The sequence below is a fragment of the Suncus etruscus genome, chromosome 12 (genome assembly GCF_024139225.1).
Source record: "Suncus etruscus isolate mSunEtr1 chromosome 12, mSunEtr1.pri.cur, whole genome shotgun sequence".
Taxonomy (NCBI): domain Eukaryota; kingdom Metazoa; phylum Chordata; class Mammalia; order Eulipotyphla; family Soricidae; genus Suncus; species Suncus etruscus.
The window spans coordinates 63,565,866-63,584,060 of record NC_064859.1 but is presented as its reverse complement, the minus strand read 5'-3'; the positions used below and the strand labels follow the sequence as shown (position 1 = coordinate 63,584,060).

The following is an 18,195-nucleotide window of genomic DNA, read 5'->3' as shown; positions in this document are numbered from 1 at the left end:
GAATAACCCATTGTAAAGAGGACTCTAGTAATATTAAAGAAAAATACATTGAACTGGATTGACATAAATATAAAATAAAATATATCAGCATTTGTAAAATAACTAAATTAGTATTGAGAGGAAAAGGTGATGTACATGTTAAAAAACAGGAAAAACCTTGATTTATTATTCAAGCTTTCATCTTCAAGAAGATACACATTAAAAAAATTTTTTTTAGCAAATGGAAATCCTACGAATGTATTAGAACAGTTTCTGACAGATCAGGGTAGCATGTTTGTATATCAGGAAATAAAATAATTTTGCTGAAAAAATATATACAAAAAGAGGAACCAAATAAATTGAAAGAAAGTTGAACTAAATAACAGACAACAGAGATCCATCAAACTGAAAACAGCATAACAGGGAGAATCATTAAAGCTGAGAGATGGTTCTTTGAAATGATCAGTGCAATTGAGAAATGAAACGATAGCCAGATAGTTAAAGCAAGAGAAAACAAATATTAGCAATGAAAGAGGGCTTATTGCTAGATACTAAAAATAACAAAAGGACTTACGGAATAATAGGAACAGCTTTGTAAACATATGTGTGAAAACTTAAATTAATTGGGCCAATTCTTATAAAAAAAAAAAGCACAAAATAGTACAACTCAGCAATATGTAAAAACTATTAAAACAATTAGCTAATAATTAAAAAACTTCTGAAAATTAGCCAAGACAGACAGCTTCACTGGAGAAGTCTATCAAGCATTTACAGACGAATTCACAATTCTAATAATTCTTCAAGAAAATAAAAGAAGGAACATTAAAATATTCATTTTCTGAAGCAAATCATATCACCAGCTCTAAGCTAAATGAAGACAATATAATGAAAGGAAATAGCAGAACAATAATTCTTTTAGATAGAGACAAAAAAGAACTTAGAAAAATATTAGGAAATAGAATTTAATAATATATGAAAATAAGTTTACACCATAACCTTATAGGGTTTATTCCTGGGATGCAATACTAGTCTAGTATTTAACAGTCAGTTCAATCATCAGTATAGGAGAAAAAATTGACCCAAACTGTGTCAATACAAACTACTGTGTTAATAGACTAAAGAAGAAAAAACATATCTATATCAGTAGGTTCAGAAAATTGGAAAAGCACACCAGTTCCATTATTTTTTAAGAACATTCAAGTAGGAATTATGAGAAATGTGCACAACTTGAGCATCTGTAAAACATGTTCAGTCTATATATACTTAATGGTGAAAGTTTAAATACTTTTTCTCAAAGCTTGGGAAGAGGTAGGATTCTCTGCATACATAGCTTTTATTTCTTATTTAAAAAAATTGGGGTAGGAACTGAGAGGAAAGTTTCCTGGCACCACAATAAAGCCCTTGTGATGGGGTAATGAGTATATATGGAGCCAGGGGTTGATCCCATGATGGTATGCTTCAAAGATGGAGAAACCTGAATCTATTAGGCCTCGGGAATTTCCTTTCTTCCCCAATGCTTACTGTGCCTATGCAAAAATAAATAAATAAATAAATAAATAAATAAATAAAGTGGGGGAACGCCAAACCCTGCCACTCCAGCACCCCTTCTTTTTCTTGTTTTGTTTTGATTTGTTAGTTTTTGACTTTATTTTCCATCCACTTTTTCCTTTCTTTTTCACTCTGATGGTTATTATTTGGAGATTTTTTTCTTTGCATTTTTTCTTCCCTCTTTTTTCTTCCTTCCTTCCTTCCTTCCTTCCTTCCTTCCTTCCTTCCTTCCTTCCTTCCTTCCTTCCTTCCTTCCTTCTTTCTTTCTTTCTTTCTTTCTTTCTTTCTTTCTTTCTTTCTTTCTTTCTTTCTTTCTTTCTTTCTTTCTTTCTTTCTTTCTTTCTTTCTTTCTTTCTTTCTTTACCTCCTTTCTTCTTTACCTCCTTCCTTCCTTCCTTCCTTCCTTCCTTCCTTCCTTCCTTCCTTCCTTCCTTCCTTCTTTCTTTCTTTCTTTCTTTCTTTCTTTCTTTCTTTCTTTCTTTCTTTCTTTCTTTCTTTCTTTCTTTCTTTCTTTCTTTCTTTCTTTCTTTACCTCCTTTCTTCTTTACCTCCTTCCTTCCTTCCTTCCTTCCTTCCTTCCTTCCTTCCTTCCTTCCTTCCTTCCTTCCTTCCTTCCTTCCTTCCTTCCTTCCTTCCTTCCTTCCTTCCTTCCTTCCTTCCTTCCTTCCTTCCTTCCTTCCTTCCTTCCTTCATATTTTTGGTAGTTGCTACCAAATTTTTTCTTCCCTTTTTCTTATCCTTTTTATCTCCAATGACAACAGAATAGATACCCAATCTACAACAAGCTCTAAAGTGGAGACCAGTTACACTAGTATTCTGGGAAGTAAAGGAGGGAGATATGGGATACATGCTGGGAACAGGGGTGGAAGGAGGACAACACTGGTGGTGGGAATGCCCCTCATTCATTGTCACAATGTACCATAAATAATTCTGTAAAAGATTTGTAATACACTTTGGTCACAATAGAAATTAAAAAAAAATTGGGGTGGGGGCACAGCAGATATGGCATTTTTGTCTTGCATACAGCTGACCCAGGTTTGATCCCCAGCAACCTATATGGTCTCCCAAGCCTGCCAGAAATGATTTCTGAGCACAGACAGGAGTAATCCCTAAGCAATGATGTGTGTGGCCACCAAATTTTATTTGTACATGATTTGCAGTACTATTAATGTTAAGATTTTATACATATAGCATTACAATACCAGAAGCTCTAGCAGAGTGTCTGCTTCCTTCTACTATTGTTTCAGTGTTACCACTAATCTGACTTCTCCACTGTGCTAAATTCACTTCTATAGACCAGTCACATGTTTTGTTGCCTTTGACCATTTGTTACTTCCTTACTATGTATCTTTATATTCTACATAAGATAGAGATCAATTTGTATCTTTCTTTCTTCTTTTTTTAAAATTTAATCACCATGTTTACAACATTTTTATTTTTTTAAATAAAATCTTTAAGCACTATGATTACAAACATGATTGTAGTTGGGTTTCAGTCATAAAAAGAACACCCCCTTCATCAGTGCAGCAGTTCCATCACCATTACCTCCATTGTCTTCCTCCCCACCTGCATTCTAGATAGGCATTCTACTTCTCTCAATCATTGAAATTATCATGATAGATGTAAGAATAGTTATTTCTCTAACTGCACTCACCACTCTTTGTGGTGAGCTTCATTTCATGAGCCCATCCTTCCAGCCCTCATCTCTATTGACACTAGGCTTTATTACAATAATGTCTTTTTTTAAAAACCCATAGATGAGTGAGACTATTCTGTGCCTATCTCTCTCCCTCTGACTTATTTCACTCAGCATAATAGTTTTCATGACAATCCATATATAGGAAAATTTCATGACTTCATGTCTCCTGATGGCTGCATAATATTCCATTGTGTATATGTACCACAGTTTCTTTACCTGTTCATCTGTTGAAAGGCATCTGGGTTGTTGCTAGATTCTGGCTATTGTAAATAGAACTGCAATGAATATAGGTGTGAGGAAGGCATTTTTGTATTGTATTTTTGTGTTTCTAAAATATATCCCTAGGAGTGGTATAGCTGGATCATATGGGAGATAATTTCCAGGTTTTTGAGGAATCTCCATATTGTTTTCCATAAAGGTTGGACTAGATGGCATTGCATTCCCACCAGCAGTGAATGAGAATTCTTTTCTCTCCACATTCCTGCTAGCACTGCTTGTTCTCATTCTTTGTGATGTGTGCCATTCTTTGTGGCATAAGATGGTACCTCATTGTTGTTTTAATTTGCATCTCCCTGATAATTGTGATGCGGAACATTTTTTATGTCCCTTTTGGCCATCTGTATTTCTTCTTTGAGGAAATGTTTGTTCATTTTTTCTCCCCATTTTTTGATAGGATTAGAGGTTTTTCTCTTATTAAATTCTGTTTGTACTTTGTATATTTTTGATATTAACCCCATATCAGATGGTTTTTGGTGAATAGTTTCTCCCAATCTGTGTGTGGCCTTTGTATCTTAGTCACTATTTCCTTTGAAGTGCAGACACTTCTCAATTTAATATAGTCTCATTAGTTTTTCTCTGTTTCCACTTGTTTGGACAGTGGTGTTTTCTCCTTGAAGTTACCATTAGTCTCAATGTCATGGCGACCTTGATATCAGACCTCTTCTTCTGATTAACTTCACTTAATATGATACTCTCTAGGTTCATTCACATCATGGCCAGTTGCATGATTTTTATCTTATAGTATTTTTTGTGCTTACACAATTTATATTCAACATGCTGATGAAAATTGTAGTCTGTGTAGTAAGAACAAAAAGGTAAATACAAAACAGCATTGACTAGGTAGAAAGTAATATAATTGTTTTCTATAATTAATCATATAACCTAATTGTTTGCATTGAAAATACCAAGGCATTTATTAAAAAACCTTAGGACTAAGTTCAATAAACACAAGGGCACAGAATTTAAAATAGTTATGTCTTGCCCAAGTGAGTACACAGCATGAAAAATGTGATACAAGATGATATTTTTCTTTTTTTTTGTTTTTTTGACCACACCTGGTGATGCTCAGGAGTTACTTCTGGCTCTGTGCTCAGAAATTGCTCCTGGTTCACAGACCATACGGGATGCCAAGGATCCAACCCAGGTCTGTCCTGGGCAGCTGTGTGCAAGGAAAATTCTCTACTGCTGTGCTATCACTCCAGCCCCTGATTTTTTTTTCTTGGTACGACTATGATAGATATGACTAATCAGGGTGGGATAGTCTGTTGGAGTTTCTGGCATATCATTGACTGATACCTTATAAAACAATATGAGAATGAGAGAAAAATAATAATTATTTATTAAAATATTGCTGTGGATGGGGCTGGGTAGAGCACATGTCAGTCTTGAGTTAGGTGCTGGGTTTTATCTGTGACACCATAAAGAAAAATAGAGGAAATATTTAGATGAAAATTTAACAAGACATAGTTTTCTTGATTAAAACTACAAAACACTGATGAAAGAACCCATGAATCTAAGTATAGTTATATATTTCTTAGTAGTGTTTTGGCCAATGGTGGATGGCTCATGTGCTGATGCTATGCCAAGTAGCCTTAATACATAGTATTGTTTATTTAGGTGCAATGGTTTTTGCACATTTAGATGCAATAGCTCTTTTCTTTTTAGATGCAATAGCTTTTTGCACAATTACCTGACTGCATACAGACCCCTTTTTCAAAATGTATGCCCACTATTAAGTTATGCATGACTGTGAAAGGAAAGATATATACTATGTTTATAGATGGAGACTCTTCTTTTCTGCTATAAGAGTCTGGAGTCAACTTTACTTTTTAAGACTGTATATCAGAAAATAAAATAAGTAGAGGGTGCAGCCAGTCCTTAAAGCTACTAAGGCATGTTGAATTACTAATAATGGTATAGAATCAGCCTTTGCATTATAAAACAGATTCCAGGGAATTCCTTCTTCAGTCTGAGAGAAGTCCTGGAGAGTTTTGCTTCCATTCTCATCTGCTTCCATTCTCATACTTGGCATCTGCATGCTCGGGCTTGCAGGTCTGGCTGTCTTCGAACTGCAGGATGCAAAGATCCTGCTACAGGGGGAGGAGGAAACAGAGGGAAGAGCTGGCTGCTGTGTGTTGTACCTCCTGCTTTCTCACTCTAGAGATTAAAGAGCTGAGGGCTTTGGGATAATTCTGCAGTGATACTGATGATGGAAGACTTCTCCCCCCATTCTCTCTGCAGATATGTAAATATATCTAACTTTAAAAATATGAAAATAATTCAGCAGTAAAGTCATTAGCCTACCCCATGCAGACTCAACTATAATTAATGGCTCCAGGTCTCCCTCCATTTTAATTTTGTTTTGCATTCATTAAGAAATGAGCTTTTTTCAAGAGAAAAATATCAAGGAATTGTATTCTGACAACTAACATTAACAACCATGTCACTCATTGATATTATTCAGGCTGTAATTCGGAGGGTAGATTAATTTCCCTTGTGTGATAACCACCTGAGTCTGGAAAACATCTGCTTCTATAGCAACACGAGGTGCCCGCAGGCTCTGTCCACACCATCTTCTCTAACTTTATTTTGTCCCTGGTGTCCCTCTCTGAGATTTAGGAAGAAGAAAATTGAAAGGTCTTCTCAGGCCCTATTAACAGGGCAGGTGGATTTTGGGAAGGATCCATATGTTATTCTTAGCACATATTAATCATTTTTCCTAATACATTTCAGAACAATTTTCTTCTCTGTGATCAATTTTTCAAACTTTGCTTAAGACGGGATGAGAGATATTTCCCTCTTCACAGTGAAATTCTCTTTTCATTCTAAGTGATGCAGGAGTTAGCACTGTGATAGTTGTTTTGGAGAACTTTTGAAAAAGTGGAGGTTTTAGTTTGTGCTCCTGAGGCCTGAGACCTCACCCCACCCACTTCAGTGTTTCTCAGGAGGCCAGCCAGCAGTTCAGGCAGTGAGAATGAGGTGTGGCCACCCTGGCATTGCTCAGGCTTCTTTCTCCAATAATACAGTAATGCTCAGGGGATCATGAGGTGCTAGAAATTGAACAGGACTCCTAACCACATCTTGCAGAACATTTGTTGTTGTAATTTTTATTTATTAATTTATTTTGAAACGACACTGGTTTTGCTTAAATTTGGCTCTGGGCTCAAGGGACCATAAGTGGTACTGGTGATCCAAGTCAGATTGGCTCTGTAAAAGGCAAGTCCCCTATTCATGGTACTATTGCTTTGGCCTTGTCTAATATAACTTTTTTTTTTTTTTTTGGTTTTTGAGTCAGACCTGGCAGTGCTCAAGGGTTACTCCTGGCAGGCAAGGGGGACCATATAGAATGGTCCACCGTCCTTCTGCATGCAAGGCAAATGCCCTACCTCCATGCTATCTCTCTGGCCCCTAGTATAACTTTTATTTATTAATTTTTCTTCTGGGCCACACTCAGCTACCCTCAGGTATCACTTCTGGTGGGCTTGGGGAAATATATGGGATACTGGTAATTGAACTTAGGTGAATTGCATGCAAGGCAAATGTCCTACCTGCTGTACTATTTTTCTGGATCCCTTGGAAAACTTTGAAAACTTGCTTTTTTCAAACCTGGATGACAGGCATGTTGTAGGGGGATACTTGGATTCTGGGACCAGGAACTGTACTAAGATTTCTGGGGTCAGTTTCTTAGTCTTCATATTCATTGTAATATAGAGGCCCCATCTCTGGAGGGGGATCCCAGCTCAGCACATTTATGCCACATGACTCTGAAGTGCAGAGGTCAGGGTAATATAGGATTTTAAGTTGGTGAAAAGTTGCTGCTTGATGGCATTCTAGAAACAGAACCGCCTCTGGCCCTATATCCTCTTCTGCTTGGCTCTTGGTTCTTCCATTGTTGATGGAGAATGGGCAGTTTCTGCAGCTTCTGTAATAAACTCAATGCCATTCCCTGCTAGACTCTGGCCCTGAGTTAGACAAGGTTCTTGTAGCAGGAAAGGTCTAGAGGTTCCTGAGTTTTAATTATATGAGACCTTTAAAATTGGAAGGAAAGGCTGGCAAGGGACTTTACCCAGAAGAACTTTTCTCTCTGGCCAAGAAAATGTGGGCTTTAGAATGTGTGGTATGGCTTTCCTCATTCTCCATAGGGACTTTTGGACACTGACAAACCATCCTCATTTCTTCCCTGTATGCTAAAAGTGTCATTGTCACTAACTCCCTTCCAGCCAGTCAGGTACCATTCCATGGTATTTAGAAGAATATGTGACTGAGGGTGGTAGGAAAATGTGTTTGGAAGGTGCAAAAATTATTTGCTGGGGTTTTGCAGAACTGTATTTTCATGTTGTGAATATTTTCTTGGTGTCATTTTGCCTAGTATTAAATCATGACCAAGGCTACTGTTAAGGAAGCTTTTCTTTAACCACATTTATTTAAAGCATTTATTTGAACATAAACACACACATACACATACACACTCATACACCACATATCTTTTTACTTCTACTGCAGATGTATTTAAAATTGCCCACTTAGGAGCCTGGGGATAACTCAGAACCAGTGCACGTGCCTTGCAGTTGAGATTGATCCTTGCCTCTGACACACTATGTTAGATGAGATCCATGTGGCATTTTTCTATGGGATCCCGTTGCATCACAACAAAGTGTACACCGTGCAAACACTATAGTTAAGTGTGTGATCAAGGGACACAAGGATGATCATTCATTACCACAACAGCAAAGGATGGAGCTGGGAGATGTCACTTGAAAAATGACATAAGACATGGAGGATGCAGCTTGCTGCGACTCAACTGTTTTATCAGAGCCAAGGGACAAACCATTATGTATTTAGCTGCAAACCCATGCTTGGCTCTAGAATGAGGTTGATTGGTGTTGAACAGGGCTTTGTCAGGTGTCGCCAAGTTTTTCCATCCTGGCTGGATATCTAGGCCAAATCTCTTCAGTTGAAATGGTGGCCTTCAGGTGTCTTGTTTGGAACATATATTTCCCTCCAAGCTTGTATGTACAGAAGAAACCCAGTGAAGGGGAGAATCAAGACACGCTCAGCTGTGAGAGGTTGAAGGGGCTGCACTGAGGGTCATTTTGAAGTGGTCTCTCTGCGGGAGCAAACAGGCTGCTTGTCTGTCTGCAGCTGAGTTCTGAGCAAGTGTCACTGGGTCCAGGCATTCTTCTCAGCTTTTGTCTGCAGAGGAAAGTAAGCAAGGAAGGTTTTGTCCTGCCAACTTCATGACAAGGATGTCTTTGAAAGAGCTCGCACTGAGAAACTTTGGGGTCAAGGGCAACTCCCAGCTGCAAAGCTCCTCTCTCCTTGCAGTGTGACTGGAGGGATGTCCCGAGGAATCGACTGATGCAATGATGCTGCGGAGCAGGAAACACGTGAAGCAATTATCTTTTTAGTAGGTCACTGGCCTCCTTGGGGAATCGAGAGTAGAGGCAGCGCGGGAGGCAGGCGGCCAGCTTGCCTCCCCCAGAGGCCTGGCGCCCGGTAGCTGTGCGGGTGATTAATAGTCCCGTCACTTTCCATGAATGTTGCTTTAAGCAGTCGTGCTCGAAATTGAGTGGGAACGAAATAAAACAACTCAGAATAAACGTTTCCTTCTATGCCGTGCATGTTGCTGGAATCCAGAAGTAGCTGCTCAAATCTATAATTTTAAATGGCATCATTCATGGTGTCTCAGTTGTGGCTGGATCAGTGCAGGGCTGTTGCCACGGAACAGTTTTTTATTTCACGAAATTTCTATCAACCTTGAGGCTTGGGGACTTTGGTGGGTTTTGGTTTTGGTTTTGGTTTTGTTTCTCTACTGGCCACAGAAAGAAAACTGATGCTTCTGGAGAAAAACTAGCCTTTTGATGTGATTTAAAGAAAGCTAGTCAGTTTGCGGAGGAAGGGCAGGAAGTATGTTCACAGATGTCGCAGCGTGGACCAGTGGCTGGGGCAGGAACATGACCAGGAACCTGGCTAGAGTAAAGCCACCAGCCTCAGGCCTGAGCTAGAGCCCAATACCCAAAGATGGACTGGCCCCTCGCCTAAGGTGTTCCAGAGTGGCAGGTGGGTTCCTGCATCACCAAACGTGCACAATCTGGGACTGCTCTCTCTCCACTGTACAGTGTGTTCTCTGGCTGAACCTTAGCATCACATTCACCTTGATTATGTCTCCCTTGGAGAAGACAGAGAAACTCTGGAGTAGAGGTGGAGAGGGGCAGGACGAAGGGCACAAGTAGGCAGAGGCAGGTCCCAGCCCTGTACATAGTCTGGGCCCATTGGAGACAAGAAAAGGATGGTTACAGCTTGCCTTCCATTCACCCATGATTTCTTTCTAGATCTAAGCCACAAACAATCCCCAGCCAGTTCTAAACTAGTGGTGGTAGGTGGTTGGAAATACAGGCCAGGTAGGCTTCTTCTATCCCCATTGTCCACTGAATTCTGCCTCTCTCACACCAGTGTCTGGCTTTTATTCGAACATGTAGTAACAAGCAGAGATTCCAAGAAATGACTTTGTGTGGGGGGCAGCTGGACAAGCCTATCCTCATCAGACTGTGAGCCTGACTTCAGGCACTGTTCGGAAAGACACTTATTTTATCCACTATGGGGCAGCCAGAAGACCAGGGTAGCTGCTACTCACAGTTCCTTAAAGAAGGGGCTAGGACCCAGAGCAAAGCACTGGAGCAGTCAGAAGGCAGAGGAAATGAGGGGGAAAGTGGACAAAAACCATCTTCAAAGTTTTTATGGGAAGGAAGAAAAAGCAGGACAAATAGCCTAAAATGGTTTAGTATTTCTTATTGGGTGAATTTCAGAAAGTTTGGGTTCCTGGAGAATGTCCCTTATGATGTGATACTTAACACAAGGACATGAAAGCAGGAAATAGTGACTCAGTCAAAGTCTCTGGAAAGGGAGTTGGTAAAGCTGCAGGAAAATCTGTGGACTGGTCAGCCTGTGAGGGGAAGATGGTCTCACCAGAGCTGTCTGTCCTCTCTAGGAACTGACCAGCCCTGGTGAGCAAGCTGAAAGGTCAGTAAGATCCCAATTATCAACATGTTAGACATATGAGGTCAATACATCTGTACAAATCACTACTCATTTAATATATGAGCTGCTTATTGCATGGATTGGCTTGGTTTAAGGGGTGTCTCAGGGAGGGAGAATGTCTCAATGGGACTTACTGACTGGCTAGAAATGTGATCTGTGGTATTCAGGGGTGAGGCTGGTTACAGGCAGAGCACCCAGCATGGGTCCATGATGCAAGGGGCTTAATTGGAAAACAAAAAACAAACAAAAATAAGACTCAAGTTGTCGGTTGAATGTATTTGGATTCTATTCTGTAGAAGCAAGCCTGAGTTGTTTGAGCCTCTGAGAGGTTCTTCTAATGAATTAAGACACACACACACACACACACACACACACACACACACAATATTAGCCTGCACTGTACATCATCATCACAGAATTTAATTAACAAGCGAGGGTGCAGATGTCAATGTATTCTAGGTTAAAAAATAAAAATCCATTGCGGCTGGCTTGGAAATGTTCTATTTCCTGAGTATACAGGTAATGTCAGCAAATGGGTGGGATACCAGGAAATAGTCATGACCAAAAGGGAGGGTCCTTGGCCTCTGAGACCTGGCAGAGCACAACTTGGTACTGCAGTTCAGAGCTTCCTTATTTTCAAAAGCCTGCAAATTTGGATTCACCTGCAACTCAGCAGTATGTGAACCAGACTTTCCCCCCTTTCTGCTAAGAAACCTTAAGGTATGACTTCTGCTCATCTGTGGGGATCTTAGAAGAAATATGACCTTTAAAAAGTGAATATAAATGGGGGCTAGCACAGTGGGAAGGCATTTGCCTTGCATGTAGCCAACTTGGGACGGACCCAGGTTTGATCCCTGGCATCTCATATGGGTTGCCAAGTCTGTCAGGAGCAATTTCTGACTGCAGAGACAGGAGTAATCCCTGAGCCCCACTGGGTGTAGCTCCCTCACCTCCCAAAAAAAGTAAATATAAACTGGGAAATAGAGGCCTGCTTGGCCCAGTTGTCCAGTCTGGCTTCCAGAGCCCTTTTATGGGGGTCTTTAATGGACCACCCTGCATGTTGACTTTGCACACTTTCACTGGTAGAATACATAGAATACACCTACTTTTTCATTTATTCTGAAGAACTCAGTATTTGCTGCATGTGGGCCCAAGGCATATATCACACATAAAGCTGACACTTGATGTGACACTATCACAAGTTAGATTATCATTGTAAATATTTTCAACAAGAAGAAAACTGAGATTCTGTGATCAGAGACTTATATTGCTGTTGCTGTGTGGGTGTAGTCTTGGCAAGAAAGCAGAAATTACTGGCGATTGACTGGTGGGTGAATGGGGCTGGCAAGGCTTTCTGGCCTACCATCTAGTTCTCTTTGGGCCTTCTTGATCCTGTAGCTGCCCAGTGCCCCATGTGCAGATTTAAATTGAGGTGTCAGCATCTGGTTTTGTAGACAAGTTGTCCACCATTGTGACTGTAGTGAAAGCTACAAGATGATCATAGAATTCAAAAAGGAAGTTAAGTGAGTAAAAATACAAATAGAATTTGTGTGAAATAAGCTGATATAATAATGGCACTGGGTCTGTTGACATTTTATGGGATATTTTACAATTATTGAACAAAAGCTGATTGGTCTTCTATGAACTACCAGTCTCACTGCCCTTTGTGCTGTGGTGGGTGTGTGTCAGGCAGAGTATGGACAGAGGGGCATGGCAATGTGGCTGTGTTCTCTGAAGAGTGCTCAGAGAAGTGTGTGCACAACATGAAGTAGTCTGTGTTCATAATGCTTCTCTGTGTGCACTAACCTTCATGCTTGTCTTTATAAGACCAACTGTTAATTTTGAACACCTTATCCACTAAAAAGGTCATGGTGCTTGAAGCCAGAGATAGCACTGGGTGAGGTGCTTGCCTTGCACATGATGGACCAAATTTTGATCCACAGTACCACAGAGGGTCCCCTAAGCACTGCCAGTATTATCCCTAAACTCAGGGCCAGGCATAAGCCCTGAGCAAGGCTGGGTGTGGCCCTCCAAAATGAAAGTAAAATAATATTTAGAGATCATGGTGTTCTTTAAAAATTTTTCAGATAAAGACAAAACTTAAATATAAAACTTTTTTTGGTTTGTTTTTTTGGTCATTCCCAGTAGTGCTCAGGCTCAGTGCTCAGAAATCACCCTGGTAGGCTTGGGGGGACCATATGAGATGCCAGAACTCAAACCAGGTTTCATTCAGTGTTGGCTGTGTACAAAGCAAACACTCTACCTCTCTGCTATTGCTTTGGCCCCTTAAATATAAAACTTCCAAGTGTATTGTGAAAACATTGTATCACTAAAACATACTAAGTATATATAAGTACTTATGTATAAAAGTAAAAAAATTCACCTTCTCATAAAAAAATGTTACCTGCATAAGAAATTAGTAGCTCAGTAGCTGAGTGTTTGGCTTGCATGTATGAGGTGTTGACTTCAATTTCCAGCATCACACATGAAATTAAATATACATTTTTATGAAGAATCACTGTGGTTCCTCCCTCCTTGCATTATTGCTGGCTGGTATACATGAAATACAGTTTTGTCCAGCAAGTTTAATAATGGCCCTGCATGTAGCTTTGTGCAGACACCCACATATGTGTGTATGTGTATGTACATGCAAATGGGAAATATTCTGTATATATCTGCATTAAAATCAGAGGCTGGATCTGAACATAGAGCTGCCCCATTGTTGGTGCGTGAGGCTGATGCTTAGCATGCAAACAAGGGTACCCAAAGTCAGTTTTGGCTCTGCCCCTTTATAAACCTCTGTGAGGTAGATAAATTTCCATTTTCCTTGACACATTGGCTGTTCAGCAGATAATTTCATGCCACATGGAATTAGTGGGATTTGTAGAGTGCCCCTCCATGGAAGTTTTCAGGTCTGAGAACAATGATGTATACAGGATTTACCTTGTGGGATGTCTCCTATTGAAATATGTTTCAGAATACTGCTCTCATTCTATTAATTATGTCACTGATGCAATAACACTGAATAATTAATGATAGTGGGGCTCCTTGCACTCTCAAATGCCCTGTTGAATCTTAAGGAGTCAAAATTACTGTGTTCAACAGAGATCTGCCTTTAAAAATATCCTGAGGTTAGGAATGGTACTTTCGGAGACACTAACAAGCTCTTTCTCTCAGCTTGTCTGTCTTCAGGTACTTTTGATAATTGCATTTTCTTAGCCACACTTTTAGGACAGTTGGTATTCTGTGTCCAGAGGGATGTGAAAGCCTAATGGCTCTTTGGCATTTTAGCTCTGGGAATAAAATTGTCTGTTGGATTTCAGTAAAAATTTGTGTCTATCTAATTCTCTCCAGCCGGAGGCAGTTTGGGCCCAAAGACAAGGAAGAGGTCAAGATCATCAAACATCAAACACAATCCCTACGACTGATGCCTCACCTGGCCACAGTTGTGGCCCTGACGTTCACGACCAGGTGAGAACTGTAAGGTGTCTCTCTAGGGGAGGATGAATAGGAAGTGAAGAAACTGGGTTGGGGGTGTTTCTATTTCTGACTATGAGCAGGAAAGAATCCTTAATGCTGAGAGACAACAGAAAGGACTTATGTGTACTTAGCATATGGGATATTCTATACTTTTGGGCTTTGGGCCACACCCAGCAATACTCACAGCTTATTTCTGGCTCTTAGCTCACTCATAGCTATGCTTGGGGGGGTCTTTTTGGGGTGTTAGAGAGTAAAACTAGGTTGGACTTATGCAAGGCAAACACCCTACCCCCTGTACTATTTCTCTGGCACCAGGAGGTTCTGTTCTATCCCTGATACCTTTAGGGTTTATAATAAGAAAGTAATTATATTCTAGCATTCTGGTGTCTGTAGTTCTGAGTTTCCTTGATTGCTGCTGAGCTGATTAGAAGGGTCCTGGGTCTAACCATTTTGCATCTAAGACTGGGGTTGCAGTGAACAAAGAGCAAATACTGCAGATGGAGCTCTAGTTAACAACACTAGGATCAGTTTACACCACCTGAAGAAATTATAAATCACTCATGTCCAGCACTTTTCCAGAAATGTATACTGAGGTTTAATTTGTACAACAGACTAGTGCATACATTTTAATTTAATGAGTTTGGAGAACCAAGCAAGATTGGTTTAATATATGAGTGTCAACCAATATTCATTACTGTGCTAATAGAACAAATGAAAGCGAAACTCCACATGGTTATCTCTATAGATGTGAGCAAACTCTAATCCACTACCAAAATAGAAATCTTTCTATAATAAGAGATACTCAAATAGCAGAGAATTGGAGGGAATTTCTGCCTCATAAAATTACCTCCCCCTTTTTTTTTGGTTCACACCTGGCGCTCAGGGGTTACTCCTGGCTCTGTGCTCAGAAATTGCTCCTGGCAGGCTCTGGGGATCATATGGGGCGCTGGGAATCAAATCCACCTCTGTCCCGGGTCAGCTACATGCAAGGCAAGTGCCCTACCACTGTGATATCACTCTGACTCCAAAATTACCCATTTTATGAGAAAAAAATTATTTCTCTGGTCCCATGGCACAGTTTTTTGTTTGTTTGTTTTGTTTTTTTGTTTTGGTTTTTGGGTTACACCTGGCAGTGCTCAGGGGTTACTCCTGGCTCCACGCTCAGAAATTGCTCCTGGCAGGCTCGGGGGACCATATGGGATGCCGGGATTCGAACCTATGACCTTCTGCATGAAAGGCAAACACCTTACCTGTATGCTATCTCTCCAGCCCCACCATGGCACAAGTTTTAAGAAACCTTCACATAATATTTTTTGCTTACTTTTTAGCCCTTTCCAAATGGCATAAATTATGTAATTATCATCCAGTGAAATCCAGCAACAAACAAGACACCAAAATAACAGTATACAAGGTTGATGTTAAAAACCAATTGTATTTTTGTTGCCTTGCAATGAATATACCAGGGACACAGAAGGGACTGGATGTTTTTGAGTCACCTTTATGATACAGCCCAGTTCAGAAATTTCAGTGGACAGGAATTACAAAAAATGGAAAATCTAAAAAGCATGTAACACTTTTCCTTTTGTGTGTGGGGTATGGTGGCATGGGGTCAAGGGTGGAAGAAAAGAATGTGCAATGGGATTTTGTGTGCATAGACTAAACTGGAGAATAAGAATTAAGTCAAATGTTTATTTTATTGGGTGCATAGTGTTCAAATACAGGCCTGTGTGGGCAAGGAGACTGTGAGTGAGAGCAGGAATTGTCAGCCAATGGGAAGGAAAGGTTTTCTGAGGGGCCTATGAAGTCTAAGGAGGAGGAAGAGTTTTCTCTGCATTGTCTTGGACACAGACCTACTGCCTCTTTCCTTAGTACAAGTCAGCTGCATGCCTCACAGGTCTCTGCTTATCCTTCAGGTATGTGGGAGCCCTCTTGGACAAAGACATCTTCCAGGGGAAGGATCTGATCAATAACCGCCCACTGCAGGCCTTAATAGCGGGGCTGAAGGCTTACAGCACATGGGAGAATAATAGCTGCTTGCAGGAGTGTCGTGAATGTACTGGAGGCATGGTAAGTCCTTGGGCCATGTGGCAGCACAAGTGGGGGGATGCAATGCAGCCAGCAAGTAGCTACTCAGGGGCAATCTGTGGCTTGGCCTCTCTATAAATCCACCCATCTGCTTCCAGGATGAATTGAACCAGTGCAAGCTCTAGAGCAGCTTGGCTGAGGTGCTGGGATGTCTTCAGAGCAGAGTGACTGAAGGTTCCATGGTACAAACTCTGGTTTTGTAAGGTATATTTTTGTGGGGTAGGTTTTGTGCCACACCCAGCAGTGCTCAGGACTTACTCCTGGCTCTGAACTCGGGATCACTCTTAGCATGCTTGGGTGACCAAATGGGATTCCAGGGATTGAACTCTGGGCAGCCTAGTGAAAAGCAAGTACCCTCCCTCCCTGCTGTACAATTGGTTTAGTGTTTTTTAGCCCTTGGCAAGAATGTGGGAAATGACCCAAAATGTCTCAAACTCTGGGATGGAGGCAGATGAGGGGGCATGCCAGGGATTCAGTTTAATGTGTACCTAAACTGGACGTTAGGCTGGTTGAGCAGTGAAGGTTCAAGATGTAAGAAATCTCAGTATGAAGCTTTGGTGGGTTTGGGGATCCTGAAAATATGTGGATTTTGTGTCTCCCACCCTCCTGCAATTTTAAGACAGAGGTACCAGTAGAGTTCAGGGACTCTGCACTCTGGCTGGGACCCAGAGCTGGTGAGAAGTGGAACTCATGTGAGGTCTCCTAGAATAGAAAGTGTAGGTCTGAGGTGTGGACTGAAGATCTGCAGGCATCAGCTACGGTGGCATCTCTGGGTCAGTCTTAGACTGCTTCAGTTATTTCAGGGATGCTGGCCAGATGAAAGCTCTGGGGGCCTCCCTTGGCAGGCCTTGTGGTTTAGTTGAATTCTGAGGCCTCGAAGAGCAAAGAGATTTTGCCTCCCTGAGGAGGGGTCAAGAGCAAGCCAAGGGCAGCAACAGAGAGGAAGAGAAAGGATGAGTTAGGGAATAGCTGCCCTCTCCTCTGCCCCAGAGCTGGGGTGCAGGGTTGAGTAGGGATGAGGGGTTGGAGTTTCATGTATGGCCAGGCCTGATGGCTCCTCCTGTGTTTTCTCATCTAAATGCCCATGGTCTTTCCCTCCTGTGTTCATGATGCAGGGGCATCCTGGGCCAACCTGGAGGGTTCCCTGAGCCCCTGGTGGGAGTAGATGTACTTGCTTTGTACCATTGTTCACAAAAAGAAATTGAGACTGACAACTGGCACTGAAGTGAAGTGGGGCCAGAACTTAAGATATTCAAGACTGTTGGGGAAGTGACTGGGTTTGGCCTTCTGTAGTGATCCTGTAAATTTTGGGGCCCTGCTAAGGTTGAGGGAGGTGACACTTGCAAAGGCAGCAACAGTGAGCACAGAAGACAGGATGAGATTCAAGCACAGGGTAGAGGGTTTAGACCAGCAGGTGGAAACTGGAGTAAATCAAGATAGGGGTACCTCTGGGGCACTGGGCAGACTCGGTGTAGACAGCCAAGTCTCCTCAGCTTCCTCTAGTGGCTCCTCCCTCCAGCTCCTTCATGGGCATACTTGGCTAGTGGACCTTTGCCCATGTCTTAGCATGTTCCTGTGAGCACTCTGGGTCTTTGATGGCATGGGGGGAGGGTAACAACCATTTGTAAAACCTTCACTTAGACTTTCACAGACTATGTAGCTTAACTTTGGTGACTGGTGGCAGCCTATGTAGTTAAGCCCTATCAGGTCTCCCACATCCAAAGGTGCAGTGTCCTATGATGTCCTATGATGTTCAGTGATCCATGAGGCTCAGTCCATGATTCCCACATTCTGCAGAGTCCACTACCCAGCACAAGGCCCCATATTCTGTCTCTCCTGGTGGTGCCCACTGCTCTTTGCCATGCTGGCTTCTTTGAAAACATAAATGTGAGCAGCTATTTACTTTTGTAATTCTTCTGCATGTGTATGTGAGCCTGGAAGAGGAAGATACCTGTCTTAGTGCTTCCCTTTCTTGCTTACTCATCCCATCCTGAGCTATCTCCACTGCCTGCTTGCTCTTTCCTCTGCAACCAGTCATTTAAAATTACCAGATAGTGAACTAGATTACCCTCTTGGCCTGTACATCC

The 18,195-nt window shown here is 41.4% G+C and overlaps 1 protein-coding gene across 1 annotated transcript in view; it reads left to right on the top strand.

The window, feature by feature from the left end:
- Window positions 1-18,195, top strand: part of ACOXL (acyl-CoA oxidase like) — a 424,916-nt gene that overhangs the window by 200,315 nt on the left and 206,406 nt on the right. Inside the window, 2 exon segments of the mRNA XM_049784649.1 lie at window positions 13,898-14,014; window positions 15,937-16,090. Of these exon segments, the coding sequence (XP_049640606.1) occupies window positions 13,898-14,014; window positions 15,937-16,090 (271 nt within the window).